Genomic DNA, 22,037 nt, shown 5'->3' on the forward strand with positions numbered 1-22,037 from the left:
GTCATTTTCAGGACACGTTCAACTTACCGGGTTCTCCGTTTATCGAATTCTCACACTTTCTGGGTCTGAGTTTTGGGCTTATTTTTGCTGGATGGACATAAAAAAACATCCTCGCACACAGACCAGCACATTCACACAAACCTGCAAGGAATCGCTGGAGCCCTGTTCTCCGGAGACCCAGACCAACTCAGTCCAACAGAGTCCAGCAGGCCACGCTTTTGTGTTGGCATCAAGGTTTATTGTCCTTTTATAATGTACAATATACAAAAATATAGGGTACCAAAAAATTCACAGTGTCTAAAAGGCAGTGATTACAGTCTACATGACAGGTCTAACAGTACACCTGGTAAGTTGCATAGAAGGGCACAGAGCCTCACATCGCAGGGGACAGAGCTCAGAACTGACCGATCTCAGCTCGGAGCCAATTATTTGATCGTTTGCGTTGTACAAAAAATTCGGTTATTTCTCATTCTAGGTTCGCTTGTCCTTTGAAATCCGCTGTTTGAGCAGCTGGGAGAGGTCGCGGGTCACGTCGTGGAGCTCTGTCCCCAAACAAACCTCCTCATGGTTGGTGTGTACTTAGCTGCTGCACTTTTTTTTATTTATTTTCTTTTTTAAACAACTATAAGGCTTTTTTTTTTTCTTTTTTTTAAACAAACAGTGTTAGCTATACAATATACAGATACATTTACACAATCCTCTTCTTCTGGGACATTAAGTGGGCAGAAGGCTGTCGCTCCTATATACAGATAGAGCTCTCATCTCGTGCATGTACATTAGCTGAACTGAAAAGCGTTGCTGGGTTAGCATTCATCGATCAGGCAATAATAATAATAATAATAATAACAATAATAATAATAATAAAATATAGCTGTGAAAATGCCATTTATAAACCAAGCTGTGACTATAAATAATGTCCATTCCACCTCTGCGGGAGCCGGAGGAGCGGCGTCATCTTCATACGTGAAATATAGAAAAAGCAGCAGAATGCACGGTGTGTGACACGATGTGGGAAACGCAGCCATACACGAAAAGAAATCGCCTCTACAGACCTCGTCGCCACATGTATGAAAGCATTTACATTGTATAAAATACAGCAACAACCCCCCGACCCCTTTTGCTCAGTTAAAACAGTACTCCTCACACACATGCATTCATTTTCTTTATCGCCGCACTGACAAACTTCTAAGCAGAATTTAGTCTTTTTTCTTATCAACTGAGGCCAAATCTTTTCTTTTTATTTTTTAAATTCATAGTTTTATTTTTCTGTCAACATTTCGTGTACTGAAGAGAGGCGATGGTTGTGAAGCTGCAGGAGTGACCAAAAAACAAAGGAATGTGTTCGTTCAGTGAATTAAAGAAACAAAGAATTAATCAGTTATATCTTAGCAAAATATGTCCTCCTATGCTACAGCTCATCTGAGCACGAAACAGTTATCTTAAAAAAAAACAAAAACAAAAAAACATTCAAATAATAATAATAAAAAAAAGAAGAACAAGTGCCCGTCTACTAGCTTATTATTCTACCGTCATACAAAACCCAATCCAGTTATTCAGCACACTGGCCATATTTGATATGACCACCGAGCTATTTTTAGCACTCAGTAGATTTGATGCATCCATTGGAGAATCAATCAATTCTCTTCCAGAAGTCTTTTACTGTTCCTGGAAAAAAACTCGAAACGTAAGATAATAGAAATTAAAACGCCCCTGCCCTTCTATTTGCATACAGGCACCCACGGCATTCCCAAAGCTTTTACAGTTCAGAATGCTCCCCCCACACTCCTGGCTTTGACTTTGACGAAGCGAACGTCCTCGTCCCCACACATCCGGCGTGGGACTTTTGATCATAAGCAGGTTTGCGGAATATTTGTCTCCGAGGGCGACGTCGAGGGTTGTGAACCTCAATCACCTCCAGAGTTCTTATCTTTTCTGGAAACACCAAACAAAGGAGGGCGTGCATTTCCTCCCCCCCAAAAAGCTGATATGGATCTCTAATTTATTTCACGATCGACTTCATTGAGTTTTCTCTTTTGTTGGTGTCGTGCTCTGCGCCATTTTTTTGTTCTCTGTAACTGCTTTTGTTGTCGAAGAGTCTCGTTACAGCCCGAGTACGTGGTTTGTAAAGGACCCAGATCTGCAGAGACGTGCTTTTCCTTCATGTTTTTGTTTGAATCGTGGACGTCCAAGGGCCGACACCTGCACCGCCGTGGTGGTGAGGTCATAATCCGTCTAAAAGCCAGAACTCATCGTCTCAGAGTTTTCCCACTAGTTTCCCGCGTGAAGCCGCGAGTTGACACTGCCATGTCCAGTCGGGGGCCCTTACAATAACACCGTCCCCAGCTGGTTGCATAAGTTCATGATTCTTACGGGGGGGCGCGGGGGGCGTCGTTGTCCAAACTCACGTCTCCTGATGGAAAGTTCCACAAACGAGCCTGAAAACACAAACCCTACCATGCAGAAGAGACTACGGGAGCGAAGAGAGGGGCGATGGCGAGGACGAGCCGAGCTCTGACTAACACTTCAGTTCATGTTGGTTCAGTCATGTCACCATGGCATTGTGGTGCTGGTGTCCGTTTTGGGCCGGGAGTGGAGGGGGGTAGGGAGGGGAGGGGAGGGGGTTTGAGAGCAGGTTGTCTCAGCTGTTGTTACTGTGGTTGTAGGTTCTGCACGGCGAAGGGGAGGAGTTGGGCTGGTAGTCGAACTTGCCGAGCGCCGTGGGATAGTAGGTGGTGGTGTAGACGTTTGTTTGCTGGAGCGGCGTTGGGTAGAAGTTGGACCTTTCATCTGGGAGCAGGTTGTTCTTGTTCAGTGTCTGGAATGTCACAGCAGAGAAGAATGGGAGAATTAAGACACCGCTCCTGCAGACTATAGAACAACACATTAAATGCATTATTTGGAGATTCTGGGAATTCATTTTTGCATGCACACTTTTTTTTTACGCTTTCATTTGTGTACATACTAACATGACCTAAGTTAAATTGTCTTAACGTTCTCACTCACAGCAGTGAACGTACAATCATCCCGTTTCTGAATTAAACCAGTTTTACAATTTCCAAAATCAGCTTTTTGGTTGTTTTCCTAAATGTTTAAATCATAGGTCTTCAACAAGGGGGTCTGCAACCCAAGGTACTGCAGGGGGAAGTTGGGGTTGCAAAATCTTTGGTCGATTAGAATATTTCATGTTTCCCCCACAAATTTAAATTCCGTTAAATACACATTAACATGCATCCAACATATTTTAGTAAAGGGCTAGGGAATAACTTAATATTTAATGCAAAATGATCATAATAATGCATATTTATAAATAGCATTAGGAGATTAATATAGAACACATATACAGTAGTAGGTAGGGGGTCCCTACTTAATCTCTCCATCAGTTTGGGGGGGTCCTTGGCCTGAAAAACGTTGAAGACCTCTGGTTTAGATTATTAATGAGCACTTGATCCTTGTGCAGCAACCTATGGGGCGGGAAAAAATACTGATATGGCAATATATCACAATACTTGTGAACGACTTCCCCACCTCCACCACCACTGCTTCTGTACAAGTGCAATAAATTGGATGTGGATTAATATTGTTTTTTGACTTAATTTGTCCAATGAATTACCACTGTCATCTGATGGACATATATACAACTTGTATTGAAGCTGCATTCAACATTTCTCAGTGAACTACGTAGCATATACAGCAATAGCTCCCAATATCATAATATCAAAATAATGTATCGTATCGTGACTCAAATATCGCAATACGTATCGTATCGTGAACTCATTGCCAATGCCCACCTCTAATTTTAAGATGCGGACGTTGACTTTCAACAGTTCAGCGTATGAGGATTTAATTTCAGGAAGAAGACGTTTATCTGTATTTTGTGTATGACATGTACATTTATGGACGGGAGCGAAGGGGAATAAAACACCACCAGTAGCTTTGGTGGGTTTTAGCATGTGTATTAGTATATTCGTAAGGAAAGAAAAACCAATTTAACAAATTTAATTTAGTTCTCAAGCACACTCAACGCTCTAATATATGAGATGGCAGCAATTCATTGGAGCTTTCTTAAATAAAAACAAGTCTAAAACCTACATTTTATTCTAATGCAATTGCGAACCCTCTGGTAAAAGCCGAACATAAGGTGAAACACTTTCCAGGGGAAGCATTAGACTAATGTAATCCATCTGAACAGCTCTGGGGACCAGGGCAGGAATATAATCAGGTTGGAGTCGGTGAAATACACAACGCTGGGCAACATAAATTGGCCTGGAGGAGAGGGGGCCGGGGTGGGGGTGGGGGGGGGGCACCAACTGTATAAATAGTGATGTAGCAGCACACGGTGACACCGGCTGCTCATCCAGCAGAGTCTGCACCCCCCCCACCTCCCCTCCTGGTTCGCTCCGGTCGTTAGAGCTAATGAGTTCAGGCTCTCAACACAACATCCACGCCGCGGCCACGACAATAACACATCAGGCAACAAGTTTTTAGGAGGCTGACGCGATGAAAAGTGCAAGGATGGGGCGTCGTGGTTTCTGTCCAGCTGGTGGGAAAGGTTCACATCACTTTGGTTCTGTTCAAATAAATAACAGCACGCCGCCGTACGAGATGGACTTTTACCAAAATGTTAATGAGCACGTAAATCTGCCTCGACTTTTTTAAGGTGGACCCGAGTCAACCGGCATTCTGTCCTTGTGCAAGTATTTGATTGGCAAGTGCACGGCCACTTAACCGTAATTCATAAATAATTTATGAACCCAACAGGACTTAATTAACACTGACATTCAGTGGGATATAAGAGATCGATCTGTCATTAAAGGAGCCCCTGAAAATCATAAAGTTGGAAGAAGAAAGTCATTTAATTTTTGAAGATAAGAGAATAGGGGGAAAAAAGAGAATATAATTTGGGAGTAAATTCCACTGAGAAATAACATGGGCAGCAGCCAACGAACTAAACGTGATACATCAAATATTAGGATTTGTGTAAAAAAAAGAAAACTCAACCCACTGGTTCAGGCCGTGGATAGTTTGAAAATCTTTTGCTTTCTTGACTGAGAAAATAAAATCAATCAGTGATAATCTCCCAGAGTTTAAATAACCAACAATAAGAGAACATAGCAATGGGAGTATCAGAGGACAGGACGGGAAATTAAACTAAAAGTCTATGAACTCAACTGAATACAAATAGTTTCAGTGTTTAGCGCACAGTAGACCAACGGCAGCAGAAGGTCGAGTGCCGAGTAATGCTTCAAAAAAATAAAAATATAAAAAAATAAGCTAATGAGCCCTATTCATGAGTATTTTGGTTAGTGTGCAGGTAGAAAGGCTTAAAAGCCTCTTATCATTCCAGCCCAAAAAAAAAAAAAACGCCTATTTAGGATAAACCCGAATAAACTGACTGCCGTTTATGAACAGTTTGGAGCTCATTCATGGTCTCGGTCTCTTTTGAAAGCCAAGAACCTGAAGTTTCTATCACAAAAGTCAGAATCACTCTAAGTAGCATTGTTCTTGAGCTCTGGTTGCTTCAAAAAGCTACTGCTGCCCCACATACGACCAAGCAGAATAGAAATAAATGTTAATTCTTCTCCTAATATAAGAATAAAGACTTGAATTGAAAACATTCACTTGTGCGCCACCAATTCTCCGCACAGCACATCTCGTACCTTGAACTCCATGGGCGTGTACTTCTCGTTCTTTGGCGTGGTGTTGCCCTTGTAGTTGAGGTGGTTCGGCGTGGTGGGGTGGATGATGGCCGACTCTTGCGAGGGCTTGTGGAAGCGCTGACAGTACACGTAGATCAGGAAGGACAGCAGGCCCGCGCCGAGGAAACAGGAAACGCCCGTGGCGATCAGATGGATGGAGGTGAACGCTGGGGATTGAAGACGACACAGGGCGTCAGTGCAGCAGATTGCATGACGGAATTTGAGGTTTCAAACGCCTGTAGATTAAAAGCCACGAGCAAATCACCGCACTCACAACCAGAATATGCCAAGAAATACCAGAAAACCATATATAAAAATGTGTGAAAAAGAGCATCTGCACACTTGGATAAATGCAAGTATCGATGATTAAAAGTTCACACATTTTCCAAATGTCAAGCTGAGTGCCCTTAACATTGAATTAACAGGTTCATACCAGCCGATCGGTTCTAAAAGCAAAAGTGAGTTTTCCTTTCGTTTGATGTACAGACCTTAAAGCTGTGGCTGCTCCTCTGCTGGAGTTACTGAGTAGGAGTTAGTTCAAAGAGAGCATGCAAACCAGCTGAACACTGACAATTTAACAGAGGCTCAGAGAAAAGTTAAGTTAATGTGCCTGATATTTCTTTAGAACGTAAGTCTTCAACAGGGGGTCTGGAACCCTTAGGGGGTCTGCAGAGGTGCTGCAGGGGGGTTGCAAAGGCTCTGGACAAAATTAATTAAAGATGTGGTGAGACAATTAGTTTCATTTATTGAGACAGTGCAAACTGTAGCTTACAAGCCTTTGAATAGCAAATAAAGTGCATGAACAATGGAGAGTTAAACAGTGCAACGACGAGCCTATCAGTTTCATATATGACAATAAGTTTTAAGTTTTAATAAGTTTTGTGTCTGAACTGAAGCTACATAAAGTTGTTTTGTCCTTAAAATGTAAAGTGCATTATAAATAAAATATTATATTTATATTATTATATTACTTATTTACGGTATTTTACGTTGATGAGGAACGTCTCTATATTCCTGTAGCCTGTTATCTGTCCAATAAAGGAAGGATATCAAAAATAATCTTGCAGTACAAGAACAATTAACAGTAAACTCTCTTCTCAAACGTAATCTTCTCTGACATTTTATTACGTCCGGCCTCCTGAACTGCGTTCCAAAATACAGAGTGAACGAGTGCTCCTCGGGTTGGTCAGTCTCTGATTAAATTACGAAAAAGAACCATTCATATGCAATATTACTTATATTATAGTGGTGTCCAGCTGGGTTAATATCATATTACCCTGCTGAACCTAAGTGTTTCTGACTAAACTGAGTCCGTTCAGGCATTATGAACAGAACATTTTCCCCTCAAGACGACTCATAAATATAACTTCACTTAGAGTTTCTGGCTGATTTAAGTCTCGCATGTGTTTTCGTCCCATGTTATTTGGATGCGTTGGATGCGTTTGCATCTTGGACTCGTACGTCCCACCGTTTCATTTGATGCGCTCTTGGCACATTAAGCAGAATACTTTCCTTCCTCCCCCGGAGTGACCGAGATAACGCTCGTGAAAATGCACATATAACGCATGAAAAGACACGCTATGGACAGACGTCTGTGGAAACACACGGGGGTGAAAGAAGAGAAACGGAACGTGCACGCAGCGACGCACCGGAGGCAGCTGTTAATCCACTTACCTCCACAGTGTTGGTCCTTATCAAAACCAGATGCAGGGAGGATGACTGCAGAGAGGAGAGGAACACAAACGGTCAGACGCACACACGGGCATGCATACGCACACAAACGCACATGCACGCACGCACACACGCGCACACACAGTCCCTGGAGAAACAGCCTTCAGGACGCAGCAACCACCGACTCCAACATCAAGGGTGTTGACACATGCAGGAAGGAAGATGGTGGATGAGAAATTGAAATGTCTCCTCAGTGTTGCACAAAGGGTCCATGGAGATTTGTGTGTTTTTTTTTGTACCAGTGAATTCCTAAACTTTTCAGAGAAATGGGAAAAAACATCTCCTGTTCCTTGTTGCTGTTAGAGACACTTAACTGAAGGACAATAATTTACAGGTACAACACGTTCAGTCTGTCTGTCTTTCTGCTTCCTCCTTCAGAGAGTGAGTGTGTGTGTGTGTGTGTGTATGTGTGTGTGTGTGTTTTAAAGCTTTTTAATTGCGGCGCCATATTTCCTAATGAATTTTTTTTTTTTTTTTTTAGCTAATTTTCAAGCTTCCTCACAGCTGCATCTCCTCCACGAGTGACCTTAACAAATTCATCCAGCGCCTCATTGAAATTTGCAATAAAATCAGATGTGATTTGGTGTTGTGACAACCCATTAATATTAATCGCCTTCGTCTGGACTCATTAGGGATTCTGAGCCTGGGGAGGTCTGCGCTGGCAGGCCATGAAAGATCATTTCAGGAAAAACTTTCCGAGATCGACATCTGCATAACAAGGTGCCGCCGAGACCGCCGGGGTCAACAGCCAACTTATCGCATTCGTATGGACGTAATTACGGTTAATTAGCAGGAGCGGATGAGTTTAGTGCACAAAGAGGATGTCGGCTACACAAATAAGACGTGGTTTTGTGAATGGATGTTTGTGATGAAGGATGGTGAGGATGCAGACTGGTGAGTGATGAAAATATTTGGTGAGCCGGGTCCCGAAATGACGAGAGAATAATGCTGCCAATGAAAATTTGGCAAAAAAAATGAGTAAATCTCGACAGCCATCAATGGATGACAAAGCACTAAACCTTCCTGTTTGATTTTTTTTTTTTTTTTTGCATAGCTAAAACTGATATTGATATAAAGCTTAAGTTTTTTCTTAACGTTCGATGGAATTCTCCAATCTTCTCCATCCAGATATATTGATCCAATTTCATTAGGTGGACATCTGAAAACTATTTCTAATTAATTAAAAAAGCAGAAGGGTTAACACTCCAGCACCATTTGTAGAATAAGGAACAGCTTTATTAGACTGATGCGTTTCGTAGCATCACCAGGGCCATCTTTTATTATATGCTGTTTTTATTCCTTTTATTGTGCTTATATATCTGATTATTATTATTCATCTCTACTGGACATTTCTCTACTCTTTCAGCTGTCTGGTCCAGTGATCGGCCTGAAACCACCCACATTTTCAGCCACATGACACACGATCAATCCGCTAAAGCATGTGGTATTTTAATTACTGTTACTCACAGTGATTCGCTCTATTGACAACATTCAAAGTGTGGCTGGACACTGGGAAGTTGTGCTTTTGTCTGGAAGACCTTCGCAACATCTCAAGGGTGTAGCTAACTTCATTTTTTCCAACAAATTCCTCCAAACAGCTCTCTCTTGCTGTCTCCCCGGTCTTGCGTCAGTCTCCCCCCCCCCTCACCTCACCAACCAGACACAGCCAAAAGCAGCGGTGCGTCATCATTACTGTAAACGCAGCTTTTTTTCTTTCTTTTCCAGAAAGTGCAACTTCCCAGTGTTGAGCCACAATTTGAATTTTGGCCATTGGTGAGTTACAGTAATTCTAATACTTCATACATAATTCAAATTGTTTGCAGAGTGTTTTTTGATGATCCTAATGAAGGGAAAACCCGTCGGCCTGTATGTGCTGCTGGAGTCTTGACCTTTAGACGACTTCTTTTTCTCCCCCCATCCAAAAAAAAAATAAAAATTTAAATGAAGGCAACAGGACTATCATTCTTCTTCTTCAGTTCTGAATGACTGATGGGGATTTTTGGTTTCCGTTAGGAACATCTATGGGTGGTTCCCACAGACCTCACCTGTAATGGGAGGAATTAGTTTGATTTTTACCTCAATGCATGGTAAACTAGAGATCCAGAGAATCCAGTCTCAAGGTCTGAACTAGAATGGAAACTGATTTAAGAATATTTACAACTGAAGACTGAATCATTTTCAAGGAAACCAACAAGTCCTGTTAGTTTATTTTTATATACCAAGACCTGAATGACGGAGAACCGTTGCAGACGCATTGTTTGCGTTTGTTATTGTTGCCATTGTGACTGGGCCATGGAACACACAGAATCTGGCAAACAAGATACAAACAACCAGAACAGCGAGCACCTTGTGTGATCCTGCTTCCACTTTGTGAACGGACAGTTTGTCAGTGACAAAGGCAATAATCCAAAAGAGTGACAAATAAACCAAAAGAGCTGCGTTTTGTGACAATGACAGACACAAAAGAAACGGTGATGTTCTCAGAAGCGGAAAGGACGTCGCCCTCTTTCAACCTGCCATCCTAGACCTCTCCCGACAACGTTGGGGGAGTGCATCTGAGGACTGGCTAACTCACCGGGTATTTCATTGCAGTCTCTGCGCTGAGTGCTGTTCCCCACACAGGGGTTGTTGCCCTGAGCACCACAAACCCGACTCCTCATCTGCAAGCCTGACTCATCACAGGCCGACCACAGCGACCAGGCCATCCAGCCACCTAGACACAGAAAAAAGGTCAATCAATGGAATAAAATAATAAATTAAAAATAAAAAAACCCAGAGAACCGTGCCAGGGACAAGGCCGCATCAAACTCAAGGCCGGCCTGGAAACCAAAAAGCGCCCACCCAAGCTGCGACCACCTGCGGCCGCTAACCTTTTCCGATCAACCGAACACACCAAAGACTGTTTGTGATGTAAACAGGATTGGAAGAGCAAAGCCCGAAGAGTTTGTTTAGTGCATAGTGGAGATGTTTGTCTCCCGAGCCAAGCTTTAGAGCCGTTTCCCCGCAGCAGGCGACCGAGCAGTAAACAAAGGCGCCTACCCAAGAGGAAAGAGAAAACTCCCAACTTCCAGCTTCCACCTTCCTTTGAACCATGCACTTGCTGCACTCTCTTGCCCCGCATTTAAAAGCACTGGAGTGGAGGGACCACAGGCTACTGCAATGAAAGGCTGAAGGAAAAAGCATGGTTTGTTATTCCGCGTGCTCTCAAGTGTGCAGTTTTGGCAGAGGGAACCTTTAAGAAGCGGAGGACGGGGCTCTTTTACCTTTCCTATCAGTCTGCTGCTCACAAACAGGCGGCTTATTCTCCACCATCTGCTCCTTTCTTTCTGCATGAGCGTCGAGACAAACACACACAAAATAAAAAAAGACAAAAAAAACACCGACCACCTTAAACCCGTTTAATAACCGTGCATCACCACAACGAGCTTTAATTGCTTCATTTATTCCCATTTATTTTTGTCACCCGGACGACCTGCGTGATTGTACTGTTGAGTCAGAGGGAAACGCCATCAGGCCCCCGAGCTCCTCGTTAGTATTCTGCCCCGGCAGTTCTTCCCGATGTCCTCCATTACTGGTGGAGACATTAATCAAATGACCTGCGACAGGGGCATCAAATATCCCCGTGACTGACAGCCAGCCAGCCTCTAATTACTCATGCGGAGAGGGCAGCCGCACCAGGAGGACCCAGATAGATGACTGATGTTGCGCCTGTCGATAAACGAGCGCACGGGGGGAGACGGGCCGGGGCTGGAGAGGTTGTTAGCCCGTCGACTGCCGCGGGGCTAAATTGGACGTGTTGGTCGGCGTCAAACAGGAAACCATTAACCTGATAAAGGAAGCTGATTAACATCTTGGCAAAGGGTGGAAAAAGACAGAACGCCATTTACCTTGATTTGCCCATAATTACCAGTCACACTGACTGTAAGGGTCAGCCTCCCCCTGGGAGACAGTTGGACTGATTCAAAACGAGAAGCACCTCAGGGGAAAATGACGCTCGGGGAAGAAACAACTGTTTCAACTGAGGCAGAAATCCTCTACGCAAGATTAATATTTACCTGAACAATGTCTGTTTTCCAGGAAAATAAAGAGAGAAAGGCTGGAAATGACACTGTGACGACCTGAGACCGAAGGCAGTTTTATATTAAACCCCAGAATCAGAGTCGGGCTTCCGAACGCCCTTATGTGCCGCCATGTTAAAGTTTTTCATCCTCCTATATTAGCAGACAGATCCTTCATGAATATTTCAGTGTCCTTGTGGGAGCAGAAAGGTAGTAAAGGAGGGAGGGCGTCTTCATAAACCTCAACAGGCTGGCGACACATGGTCTGGAGATTCTTTCCTCACCAAGGATATGTTATTTATTTATTTATTTATTTATTTCAGTCAAAGATTCCCACGATACTTTCAGCTTCCTTGATTTTGACATTAACCCCTTTAACCTAATGTCAGTGGCACAGATGGTTGTCAGCCACGGAGTATTTTAACAGTGGCAGTCTGGTCTAGTTGGGTGCTACATGTCTAAGTAACATCCACAAAACCATTCGTAGCAGAACACTGAACTTATGTTATTTACTTCTCCTGTCACTGGTTTTAATGTTATGGCTGATCGGCGTATGCCACTGGTAATTTCCTGAACCTGGAAACTCTGCAAAGTAATAAAGCTCGACGCTGCAAGACTGAAAATGGATCAAATTAAATGTTTTGTTTTGTTTGGTTTTTATAACTAATTCACATCATAGTCCACAGTGAGGGAATTTGTGGGGAAGCCAGATGTGCTGATCTGTACATTATCATAAGCATGATTAAACCTAGGGAAAAAAAAAGCAAGGCAAATATTTTTTAATACCTCGTGTTGTTGCATACATCAGTTAATCTGGCTTCGTGGATACGGTTATTGTGGCTATTAGAGGACACGTTCATATTTTCTCACTTATTGCAAATGGCATCTTGATAGTTTTGTTTTTAATCATCTGGATTCCTCCGGGATTTTTGAGTCTTCCAGCAGCTGCGGATTAATTTACAGTTTCTGTCTGCAGAAGCGCTGAGCTAATTTTTTTTTTTTTTTTTTTTTTTTTCCAGCGCTTAGAGCAGCTCAAACTAATTTCCGTTTGCCTCCACAGTGAACTTGGTAGAAGATTAACTGTTCCACACCTTGTAGCATGGTGTACAGGAAAATGAAAGCACGTGAAAGACTAGAGCACAGGTTTTCAACAGGGGGTCTGCAGAGGTACTGCAATCTTTGGTTGATTGGACATTTTTTATATATATATTTTTTTTAATTTCCCCCACAAATTTAAATTTTGTTGAATACACATTAACATGAATCCAACATATTTTAGTAAAGGGATAAGGTGACTATTGAATGCACAATGTGATAATATTGTATATTTATAAATAGCACTAGTTTAATATAGAACACATATAGGAGGTAGAGGGTCCCTACTTAATCTCTCCATGAGTTTGCGGGTCCTTGGACTTAAAAAACGTTGAAAAACCTCCGCACTAGAGGATTTTTAGAAAACATTTCATGACTGAAACGCATCTGGTAGCAACAGAAATACCATCGGTGGATGGATATCCCAGAACCTGGACAAATAAAGCTGTGCAGCTAATAGTTCTTGGGTGGGAGAAGAGTGAGAAAAGACGTTTTTTGGGGGTAATTTAACATCATCTGATTTGCATGACTATAATAATTATTGTGCAAAAACAGCGCCATCAATGCAGATGAACATATTAGATTTTTTACTCTTGTTTGTTTGCTCTGTGGTGACATCAGACAACCACTGTGTAAATTGAAGATGTAAGAGTTGCATATGTACACCAACCCAAGTGGATCTCTTTTTAAAACACTTCCAGAGAGGTTGCCATGGTGCTCAGAGCTCCACAGCGGGAAGCGACACGGTGGGAGGATTGCTTGTTTCGCCGCATGACTCTGTTTATCTTTTCACACATATCAAGACCTGGTTTATTCATTAGGAGGAGATGAAAGATGCAATTTAGTAAAGGGGACGGCGCAGAAATGGCACGGCGTGGGAGACGGGCGCCCGCCTGGAGGTGATGGAAGCACACAAAAGCGGCGGCGGCGTGACGTGAGTTGGGGCTCGTGCGTGACTTTACCGTCGCATGTGTGCGTGTTGCACAGGGCCTCCTCGGTGTGCAGCCCGATGCAGATGTCTCCTCCGTTGGCCGGAGCCGGGCTGTTGCAGGAGCGCGTTCGCTGGTAGTGGCCGCCGCCGCAACCCACCGAGCACTGAGACCAGGACGACCAGCATGACCACGCGCCTTTCACTGCAATACACAAGCACGCATTACACAGTTAGTAGTCGTCGGCCTTTTTAGATGTGATAATGTCCTGAATACCAGCTATGACTAATGTTCTGTATCAGGTATGCACATATTTATTTTAGCTCACTTTGAATACCGCTAGTACCTGAGTAAAATGCCTGTAAGAGTCAAATATGTCGTCATACACACAAAAATAGATATGCAAGTCTTAAACGGGGCTCCGTGACCCCTAGGGGTCAGCGGAGGTACTGCAGGGGTGGTCGCAAAATCTTTGGTTGATTACACATTTTTTGTATTTACTTATTCATTTTTTAGCTTCTCCCACAAATTTAAATTTCATTAAATACACATTAACATGAATCCAATATGTTATGGTAAAGGGATAAGGGATAGTTTAATACTGAATGCAAAGTTATGATAATAATAGCACTAGTTTAATATAGAACACATATAGTAGGTATGGGGTCCTGAAAAACACTGAAGAGCCCTTGTCTATGTTGTATGTACACTGATCAGCCACAACATTAAAACCACTGACAGAAGTAAGTAAGCAGGCCCTGTAGGAGACCTACACAATATTAGGTCATAATGTTATGGCTGATCGGTGTATATGTCAATCTACAATTGCAACTTCATTTTATTTGTTAATGGATGGAGATTGAGACCTGCTTTTCATGGACAAAAAGGAAAATCTGGACTCTCTCAACATATTCTACACGACACATTTGTTTGTGTTATATTTTTAATGTAATTAAAAATGATTAGTAGTAAAGTTTTAAGAAGAATCTGAGGATGATATTTGCCTAATTTTTTACATTTTTTTTATGTGTGCATGCCACAGGGTAGATGAATCCTCTAAATCTTCCCCGGAGCTGTGTGTCATTTTGTTTTACGACACACAATAAGCCCAAATTTATCCGTTGTTTGTCTTCATTCTTCTTTGTGTGAAGCGTGTTTATATCATAGACCGGATGTGATTACTTCACAGCTCCTGTTTTAAATATTTTCCCACATGCTGTCGCTGCCGTCGGCTCGCTGATCAAATCATATCCCACGTTGTCTCTGCTGCATCGATTCAGTCCCCCCCCCCCCCCCCAGGGACCCTTAATGCTCCATCTGATCTAATCAGAAGAGCGTGACTGGCTAATTGACTGGCTGGTTGACTAGCCCATGTCTGTCTGACTGACGGAGAAAAGCGGCGTTGCCAGGTAACATCAGAGCGCTGCAGAAAACTCCATTAGCTGAGTGGATTAGTGTGACACGGAGTAAAGCAGGCTGTGGCCACTTAACTCTCACTACATCCACAGACAGCCACAGCTCTGCCCGACTGACTCTCTGACTAACTGGCTGTTTACCCAGCTGACTGGCTGAGAGTCTGACTCCCTCAATTACTAAACATCTCACTGGCTACCTGGCTGACACGCTGTGTGTGATTTATGGCTTGTGTCGTCTTGTCGAGGTGTCACAGGGGAAACGCGCCGTTCCTGTCCTGTCCTGTCCTGTCCGCCGCGCATTTGTTTGCTTTCTCATACTGTAGCTGTGGACCAAATTTATTGGCAGTGTTGCAGACTACAGATTGTAAATTCTGTAAAAAAAAAAAAAAAAAAAGACAGCAGGCCTGGCAAAACCCCACAAATCACAAATATAATTAGGCTTGGAAAAGCTCTACCCTGTTCTCACATGACTTCCTCGTGAACTTTAAAGAAGCGATCTGAGATATATTTGTTTTAATAAACGCCCGTTTAATCATTATCGCCAGCTGAGGCGACACAAAGGTGCTGTACTTGTTGCAGTATTGATACAGTAAATAACACAGACCATCTTGTGACAGTTGGGTGTTTTGTCATGTAAATGAGTATAAAACAAAACCAACAAAACGTTTCATTTGATCCATTTTCAGTCCTGTTCCTTTCAGTCTTGCAGCGTCAAACCGACGCAATAAACCCGCTGCATGGCCAGAGATGTTCTACCTGCACGTTTATTTTATTACCTTACAGAGTCTCCAGGTTCAGCAGATTACCAGAGACATGCACCCATCAGCCACAACATTAAAACCACCGACAGGAGAAGTAAATAACATCTTTGAATGTTCTGCTACGAAAAGTCTGGACCTGGCATTTGTTCATGTGGATGTTACTTAGACATGCTGCCCCCACCTAGACCAGACCAGACACCCCCACCCCCCATACCAGTGACACTCCTCGATGGCAGCAGCCTGACACAGACACGCACAAAACCGCTTTAGGGACAACTCACAAAAAGATGCAGCACAAGGTGTTGACCTGGCCTCCGAATTCACTAGATCTCAAACTGATCAAGTATCTGTGGGATGATCCACTATAGAGGCCCCTCCCCTCAACTTATAGGACCCAAAGACACCCCCACTAATCAGAATCGGAATTACTTTATTGATCCAAGGGGAAATTTACTTTTCGTCACAGCCGCTCCTACTCAAATTTTACCAGGGTAAAGAACAAAGAACAATGTAGGGAGAATAAGTAAGAGTAAGTAGACAATTATAGTAAGAATACATGCATCAATGTAAAAATATAAGAAATATATATAACAATATGTACTAGTGTACGTGAACCTGTGCTCCGAGTTGTTGCTCTATAATAACATTGAATATGGGGTATTGCACAGAAGGAAATTATTGCACGGAATTACTGCACATGGTGAGTCCGGAGTCCAATAATATATAAAGAAATATGTACAAAGATATGGAAATCAGGTGAATATCAGTTATTGCACAATATCAGTATAAATATGGTTATAAATATGGGCTAATGCACATGGTGAGTCCAATAATAACAACACCTCAGAAGGCCCATGTCCATGCTCTGATGAGTCACGACTGTTTTAGAGGTACAAGGGAGACCTACACACTATCAGGAAGGTGTGTATTTGAATTCAGCGTCTGTGGAGACATCACTGAGAAACATGTTGCTGCTCTCTACATTTTAAAATTTGTTATATCAACCAGAAACTACAAGTGGTTCCAAATCAATGTTTGATGTCGTGGTTGATGGAAGAACTGTGTGCGAGGCCTCAAATGATGAACAACCTGCACCCGCCCACTCTTAATCCTAGGTTCTCCATCATGCTTCAGATTGCGATTGTGTCTGACTTTGGGGTTGACTTGATTGTGTATTTAAAAAGAATAATAATCACATAATAGCTTTTTTATGTCAAAGTCATACGTACAGTACGTTGTTGTCGCATTCAGCTGACTGTTTTTAGGTCAGAACTTCTTATACTGAAACTCGTAATTGAACTCTGAGAAGTGACTCACCCACTGCCCACACACACACTCACACACACACACACACACACACACACACACGCGCGCACACACACACACACCTGCTTCCACAGCACTCCCCCTATTCATTCTAATCTCCCCAGCGATCTATATTGCCTCCATCCTTCTCCCTAATTTCATCATCAATTACTATTTCGCACTCGTTTTCTCTTTTGTCGCTGGCCTTGTCCTTCTCACCTACGCGTCTACCAGGGACACCCGCGGTGAGGCCGCCTGCAAACGTGACGACGATGCCACGAAGCCGTCCTCACCGGGGCCGCTTCCCTGTGGGAGGCACAGCCGAGGCCAAATCGCCCGTGCTTCATTAAGGTTACAAGTGTCCGTTCGTACGTTAACCTCCGAGGATTACATGCAAATATCAACAACCGACGCCCACGTACACTAACACCGCAGGAATGAGATCAGCACCAACCGACTGATCATAAATCATTCATTCATAAGGTACCAGTCATGAATATTTAAGGCGAGCACTTTTTTTTTTTTCCTGAGGGCAGCCATTGTGTGTGTTTGCCCGTCCTCAGCCTGTCTAATAGCAGTAATAATAGGTGTAGCCTGTCAGTGTGGGAGGCTGTGGTCTGCACGGTTCCAGGTCAGCTGATTATGATTTGATGAGGAGTTTGAAACAGATAACTTGTCCCGACAACTCCTCTTGCACCGCTGTAGCCGCTGGTAACCATTAGCTAATGAAACTAATGATCCACTTAGCATATTATATAATCACCATTAGCCTCCCACTCCCTATCTCTGGTCTCTATCTCTCTCTCAGTGTGCACGTCTTTTCTTTACAAACCTATATTATACCAGAAGAGTTCGAAATAGGCCAATAACTTGACTTTATCTGCACTGTTGAGTGTCTGCAGCTTTTCTGTATTTAGGTTCTATTAGAGAAGCCGCAGCGATGACTTGATAGCCTCAGTACGAACCCCGAACTTCCACCGTGCACAAAGTTTTCGTGGGGAAAACTGGAACTGATTACTCCCCTGCAAATATCTGCCAGTCATCCGCATAACTGTATCTCAGCACCATTATGTTGAATTTATTTCCAACAAAATGTCTCCAATTGGTTGCAGGGCCATCCAGTCCGTGCGCAGAAGTAATTTTTTTCCCTGAGTCGAGTGAGTTGAAGCGCGTCTCATAATGAAATCCAATCTCCACGAGAAATGGATGCAGCTATGGCTAATCCAGGTTAATGACAAGATGCAAAAACAGGACATTAAGTGTTCATAACTTTAAATGCGTAGACCTGCACCAGATATGCCCTAAAATTTTTTTGTATTTTTTTTTTGTATTACACTTGGATATTCTTTCTTTCTTAGCTTTCCAGAAATTGGTGTGTTTTCTGACAGTATCATCTTCCTGCAACAAGTGGGGAAACAAGTGATTCTGATGGCATGAGCGAGTCATTGCAGTTTTCATTTTCATGTTTTTATATGATATTTATTCATATAAACTCACCAGGACATGCTTGGACGTTACAGTCCTGGTACTCCACCGGCGAGCCCCGGCACGACACGGGGGCGCTCTTGCCCTCCGGTCCGGCGCAGGTTCGCCGCCGGGTGCGGTAACCTTTGGAACAGCTCTGCGAGCAGGTGGACCAGGTCTCCCACGACGACCAGCCCGTGCCCGCCATCCTCACCACCGGTGTCTTCAGGAGCTCCTCGACCAGAGCTGCAGAAGAGAGAAACACTTTCCAGGTCAGGGCTGGGCGGCACGACCAAAAACGTATATCACACTATTTTACAAAATCATGATGGTATCACACTGTTTTTTTTCACGTGGTCACAACATTTTCTACTGGTTGAGAGAGGAATTAATGCAGTAGATTGACTAAGGATGGACTATTTTACTGTGATGATGACAGGTTTGCATGTTCCTCATGGACCACCCAGCCCTAATATATATTTATATATATGTATATAAATGATTTATGTTTAGAGTTTAAAGGAATTCAAGAAAGATAAGAAACATGCAAAGTCTTTATGTGTAAGTCACACCAAGTATGACTTTGCCGACAGGCACATTTCTCTGCCCGTCCTCTCAAACTCTATCTGTGTCTCTCATGCGTCCCACAGTTCCCTGCTGTCAGAGTTTCATCAGCTTGTCAGAGTCGATCCCCCCACCAACCCACCAACCCACCCACCTACCCCCACACCCCACCCACCCAGGAGGCTGACAGGGGGAGACAGGTAATCGATTTAGGAGAGGGGGGCATGAAGCCACCGGCGGAGAGCAGTGGACCGTGTCCCTGTGTAACTCCGTGTGTCGTTGTGTATGTGTAGGAGCGCTGGACTGTGACCCCGTCGCTAACAGCATGTAGGGGAGCTAACAGGTCTAACAGGAGGGCCTTTTCAACATGTCACACTCCTACTGAGAGAAATCTTTGGATGCCGCGCTGCCTTCTCACTTACCGCCACCAGTTGTCTGTGTTCGGGAACGGTCCACGGTGTGTGTCTGTGTAAAATAAACGGGTGCTAGCCACACTGATATTTTAAAAAAAAAGTAGTTAATGGTAATAAATGTAATTAACTGTAATAAGGAATTTAAGGTTTTACCAATTAATACAATATACTGTATATTAAATCAGGCAGCGGCGTCTCTGAGGTGCAGGTTAAACCGAGGGAAATTCTTTCACTTTGAAGTCGTCTGAGTCGTCCCAGTGAGTCTGTGCAGAGTGCACAGCATAAATAATACCAGACGCTATCGACTCTCGGCTTAGAGCTGTTAATTGACGGAAACGGAGATCTTGTAGTGAGGAATGAGGAATATTTCTTTTCAAGTCCTGGACATTCCTGATACAAGTTAGCAGCACACAAATAAACCAGACATGTGCTCACATAGCCTAAATAGTTGTCTTAATCTGACGCATACTCTCCAAGTTCTTGGTCCATTATTGTTTTTTTATAAAATAAAATCTGATTCTTTAATTGCCTTAGTATGACTGTTGTTTTAAAGTCTTCTGTGTCTGTGTTGTGTACTTGCCTTCGGACAACGGCTGAAATTTTAGCATTTGTGCTAAGTCCAGCACATTTACACTGATGGCTAATGCATTGATCAGTGTGCACTGACCCAATCCAATAAACTAATGATGAGGAGGAGAGAAGAGACGAGTTTTGAGCTCACACTTGATAATGAGACAGCCCACATCCCAAACCCGCATTGGGAGTTTATTCCAAAGGGCTATCCTGCGCTCAGTGTGCGATAGAGCTGGATCTGTTCTATCATGGGCTGATTGCTGAACAAGGCAACCTGGACAAAGTCCAAGTAGCTAAAAGGTCAAAGCCTCTGTGTGAAGCTACTGTTCAGATGTCTAACTGCAGAGAAATAAAAAAAATCTTCAAGTGTAGTTTTTATCCCTTCGGTTCGTTCTTTTTTTTTTTTTAGCAACGTGCGGTAAGAGAAAAGAAAACTTAAAATTCCACCACAGTGTCGGGTTGACGCGCATCACCGCGTCGGCCGACTTACTATCCGTCTCGCAGGCCGCTGTGCCGTCGTTCGGACAGAAGCGTGTCTCCACCTTCCTCCGGCCGATCTGCAGCTCGTGGGGATCGGACAGGTGGGCCCGGCACATGTAGCGCATCCTCTGCTCCTGCCGCGCTCCGCCCTGGGTCACGTTGACGGGCATCCAGGGAGTCCACGGCGTGTTCCTCTTCACCTCCGGACAGGCCTCTAGGTTACAGGCCTTGTACTCCTGGAAGAGAAGTTGGCAGAATCCCGAGTCAGAGTGGGTTTAAGTGTCATCCATAAAAAGTATAAACTTATTCTATACTGATATACAGTACTTCTTCTCATTCTGCATAAATCTGAGCTGCAGGTGGTTCCCAGAGACCATTAACGTGCACACAGGGAAAGAAATCACCCTGCATTTAAATGTGACACTTTACTGACGTCAAAGATGTCGTTGACTTTTAACAGACACTTTCTGTAAATAACAAGATGAATGTGGACGCGCTGTCACGTTCTCCATCACACACATTTTTTGGCCAGGAGGGAATATATTTATATATATATATAAAAAAAATGCATTTGACTCTGTTGATGCGACCGCACACCCACAGAGTCATATTGCCTCAAAAATTCATTATAGCATTTCTCACAGCACATTTACTTTAACATGTTCTACCCAAACAGCATGTCTCAGAAAGGGATTTTAACTTGCCCTCCAAATATTGAATTTTCAAGATGGAAGAGGTGAACTTCAGGTAAAAAGTCCATTTAATGTTCAAACTTTTTGATCCATATTTATCTTTATTGTAGTCTTTTCTATCTTAGATGCACACAGATCAGGCATAACATTATGACCACCTTCCTAACATTGTGTTTTGTGCCTCTAAAACAGTTGTGAGTCATCAGAGAGTGGACATGATGGGCCTTCTGAGGGTGTCCTGTAGTTTTAGTGGGGGGGTCTTTGGGTCCTATGGGTTGAGGGGAGGGGCCTCTACGGTGGATCATCCCACAGATACTTGATCAGTTTGGGATCTGGTAAATTCGGAGGCCAGGTCAACAGCTTGGGCTTAATTTTCATGTTTTTTGAGTTTGAGTTGTTCCTAAAGTGTTTTTGTGATCAAGGAGTGTCATTGCTATGGGGTGGGGGTGTCTGCTCTGGTCTGGTCTGCTCTAGTGCTACATGTCTAAGTAACATCCACATGAATAAATGCCAGGCCCAAAAGTTTCCCAGCAGAACACTGAATTGTCACAAGATGCTGAGTGTTAATTACTTCTCCTCTCGCTGGTTTTAATGTTGTGGCTGATCGGTGTATGTAACATTCACTGACATTATCTAAGGGCACGTTGTGTGAGGATGCTTCCTACCAGGGCACATCCTGGACAGCTGTTGCCGTTCTCACAAGTGCGAACCCTGGAGTGGACGCCTCCACCGCACTCTGTGCTGCACTTGGTCCAGGTTCCCCACGGGGTCCAAAAGATGGGCTGAGGACAGGGAACCCCCTCATTGCAGAACCTGTGGAGGTGGTAAAGGGGAGTTTAGTTGAGCTGAATTACATTAAAA

At 43.4% G+C, this 22,037-nt stretch overlaps 1 protein-coding gene across 7 annotated transcripts in view; it reads right to left on the reverse strand.

Annotated features, from left to right (window-relative positions):
• Positions 1-216: 216 nt before the first annotated feature.
• Positions 217-22,037, reverse strand: part of sema5ba (sema domain, seven thrombospondin repeats (type 1 and type 1-like), transmembrane domain (TM) and short cytoplasmic domain, (semaphorin) 5Ba) — a 181,226-nt gene continuing 159,405 nt past the window's right edge. For 2 of the 7 annotated variants that reach the window (XM_047600684.1, XM_047600682.1), the window contains 9 exons: positions 21,842-21,989; positions 20,495-20,720; positions 18,488-18,700; positions 13,543-13,713; positions 10,691-10,753; positions 10,003-10,140; positions 7,371-7,415; positions 5,658-5,863; positions 217-2,815 (listed from right to left, as the gene is read on the reverse strand). In XM_047600684.1, the coding sequence (XP_047456640.1) occupies positions 2,639-2,815; positions 5,658-5,863; positions 7,371-7,415; positions 10,003-10,140; positions 10,691-10,753; positions 13,543-13,713; positions 18,488-18,700; positions 20,495-20,720; positions 21,842-21,989 (1,387 nt within the window). In that variant the 3' untranslated portion in view covers positions 217-2,638. Of the gene's footprint in view, positions 2,816-3,364; positions 3,462-5,657; positions 5,864-7,370; positions 7,416-10,002; positions 10,141-10,690; positions 10,754-13,542; positions 13,714-18,487; positions 18,701-20,494; positions 20,721-21,841; positions 21,990-22,037 lie in introns of all 7 variants that reach the window. The other 5 variants (XR_007113843.1, XM_047600686.1, XM_047600685.1 and 2 more) reach the window with 5 other exon arrangements.

This window comes from Mugil cephalus, chromosome 12 (genome assembly GCF_022458985.1).
Source record: "Mugil cephalus isolate CIBA_MC_2020 chromosome 12, CIBA_Mcephalus_1.1, whole genome shotgun sequence".
Lineage (NCBI taxonomy): Eukaryota > Metazoa > Chordata > Actinopteri > Mugiliformes > Mugilidae > Mugil > Mugil cephalus.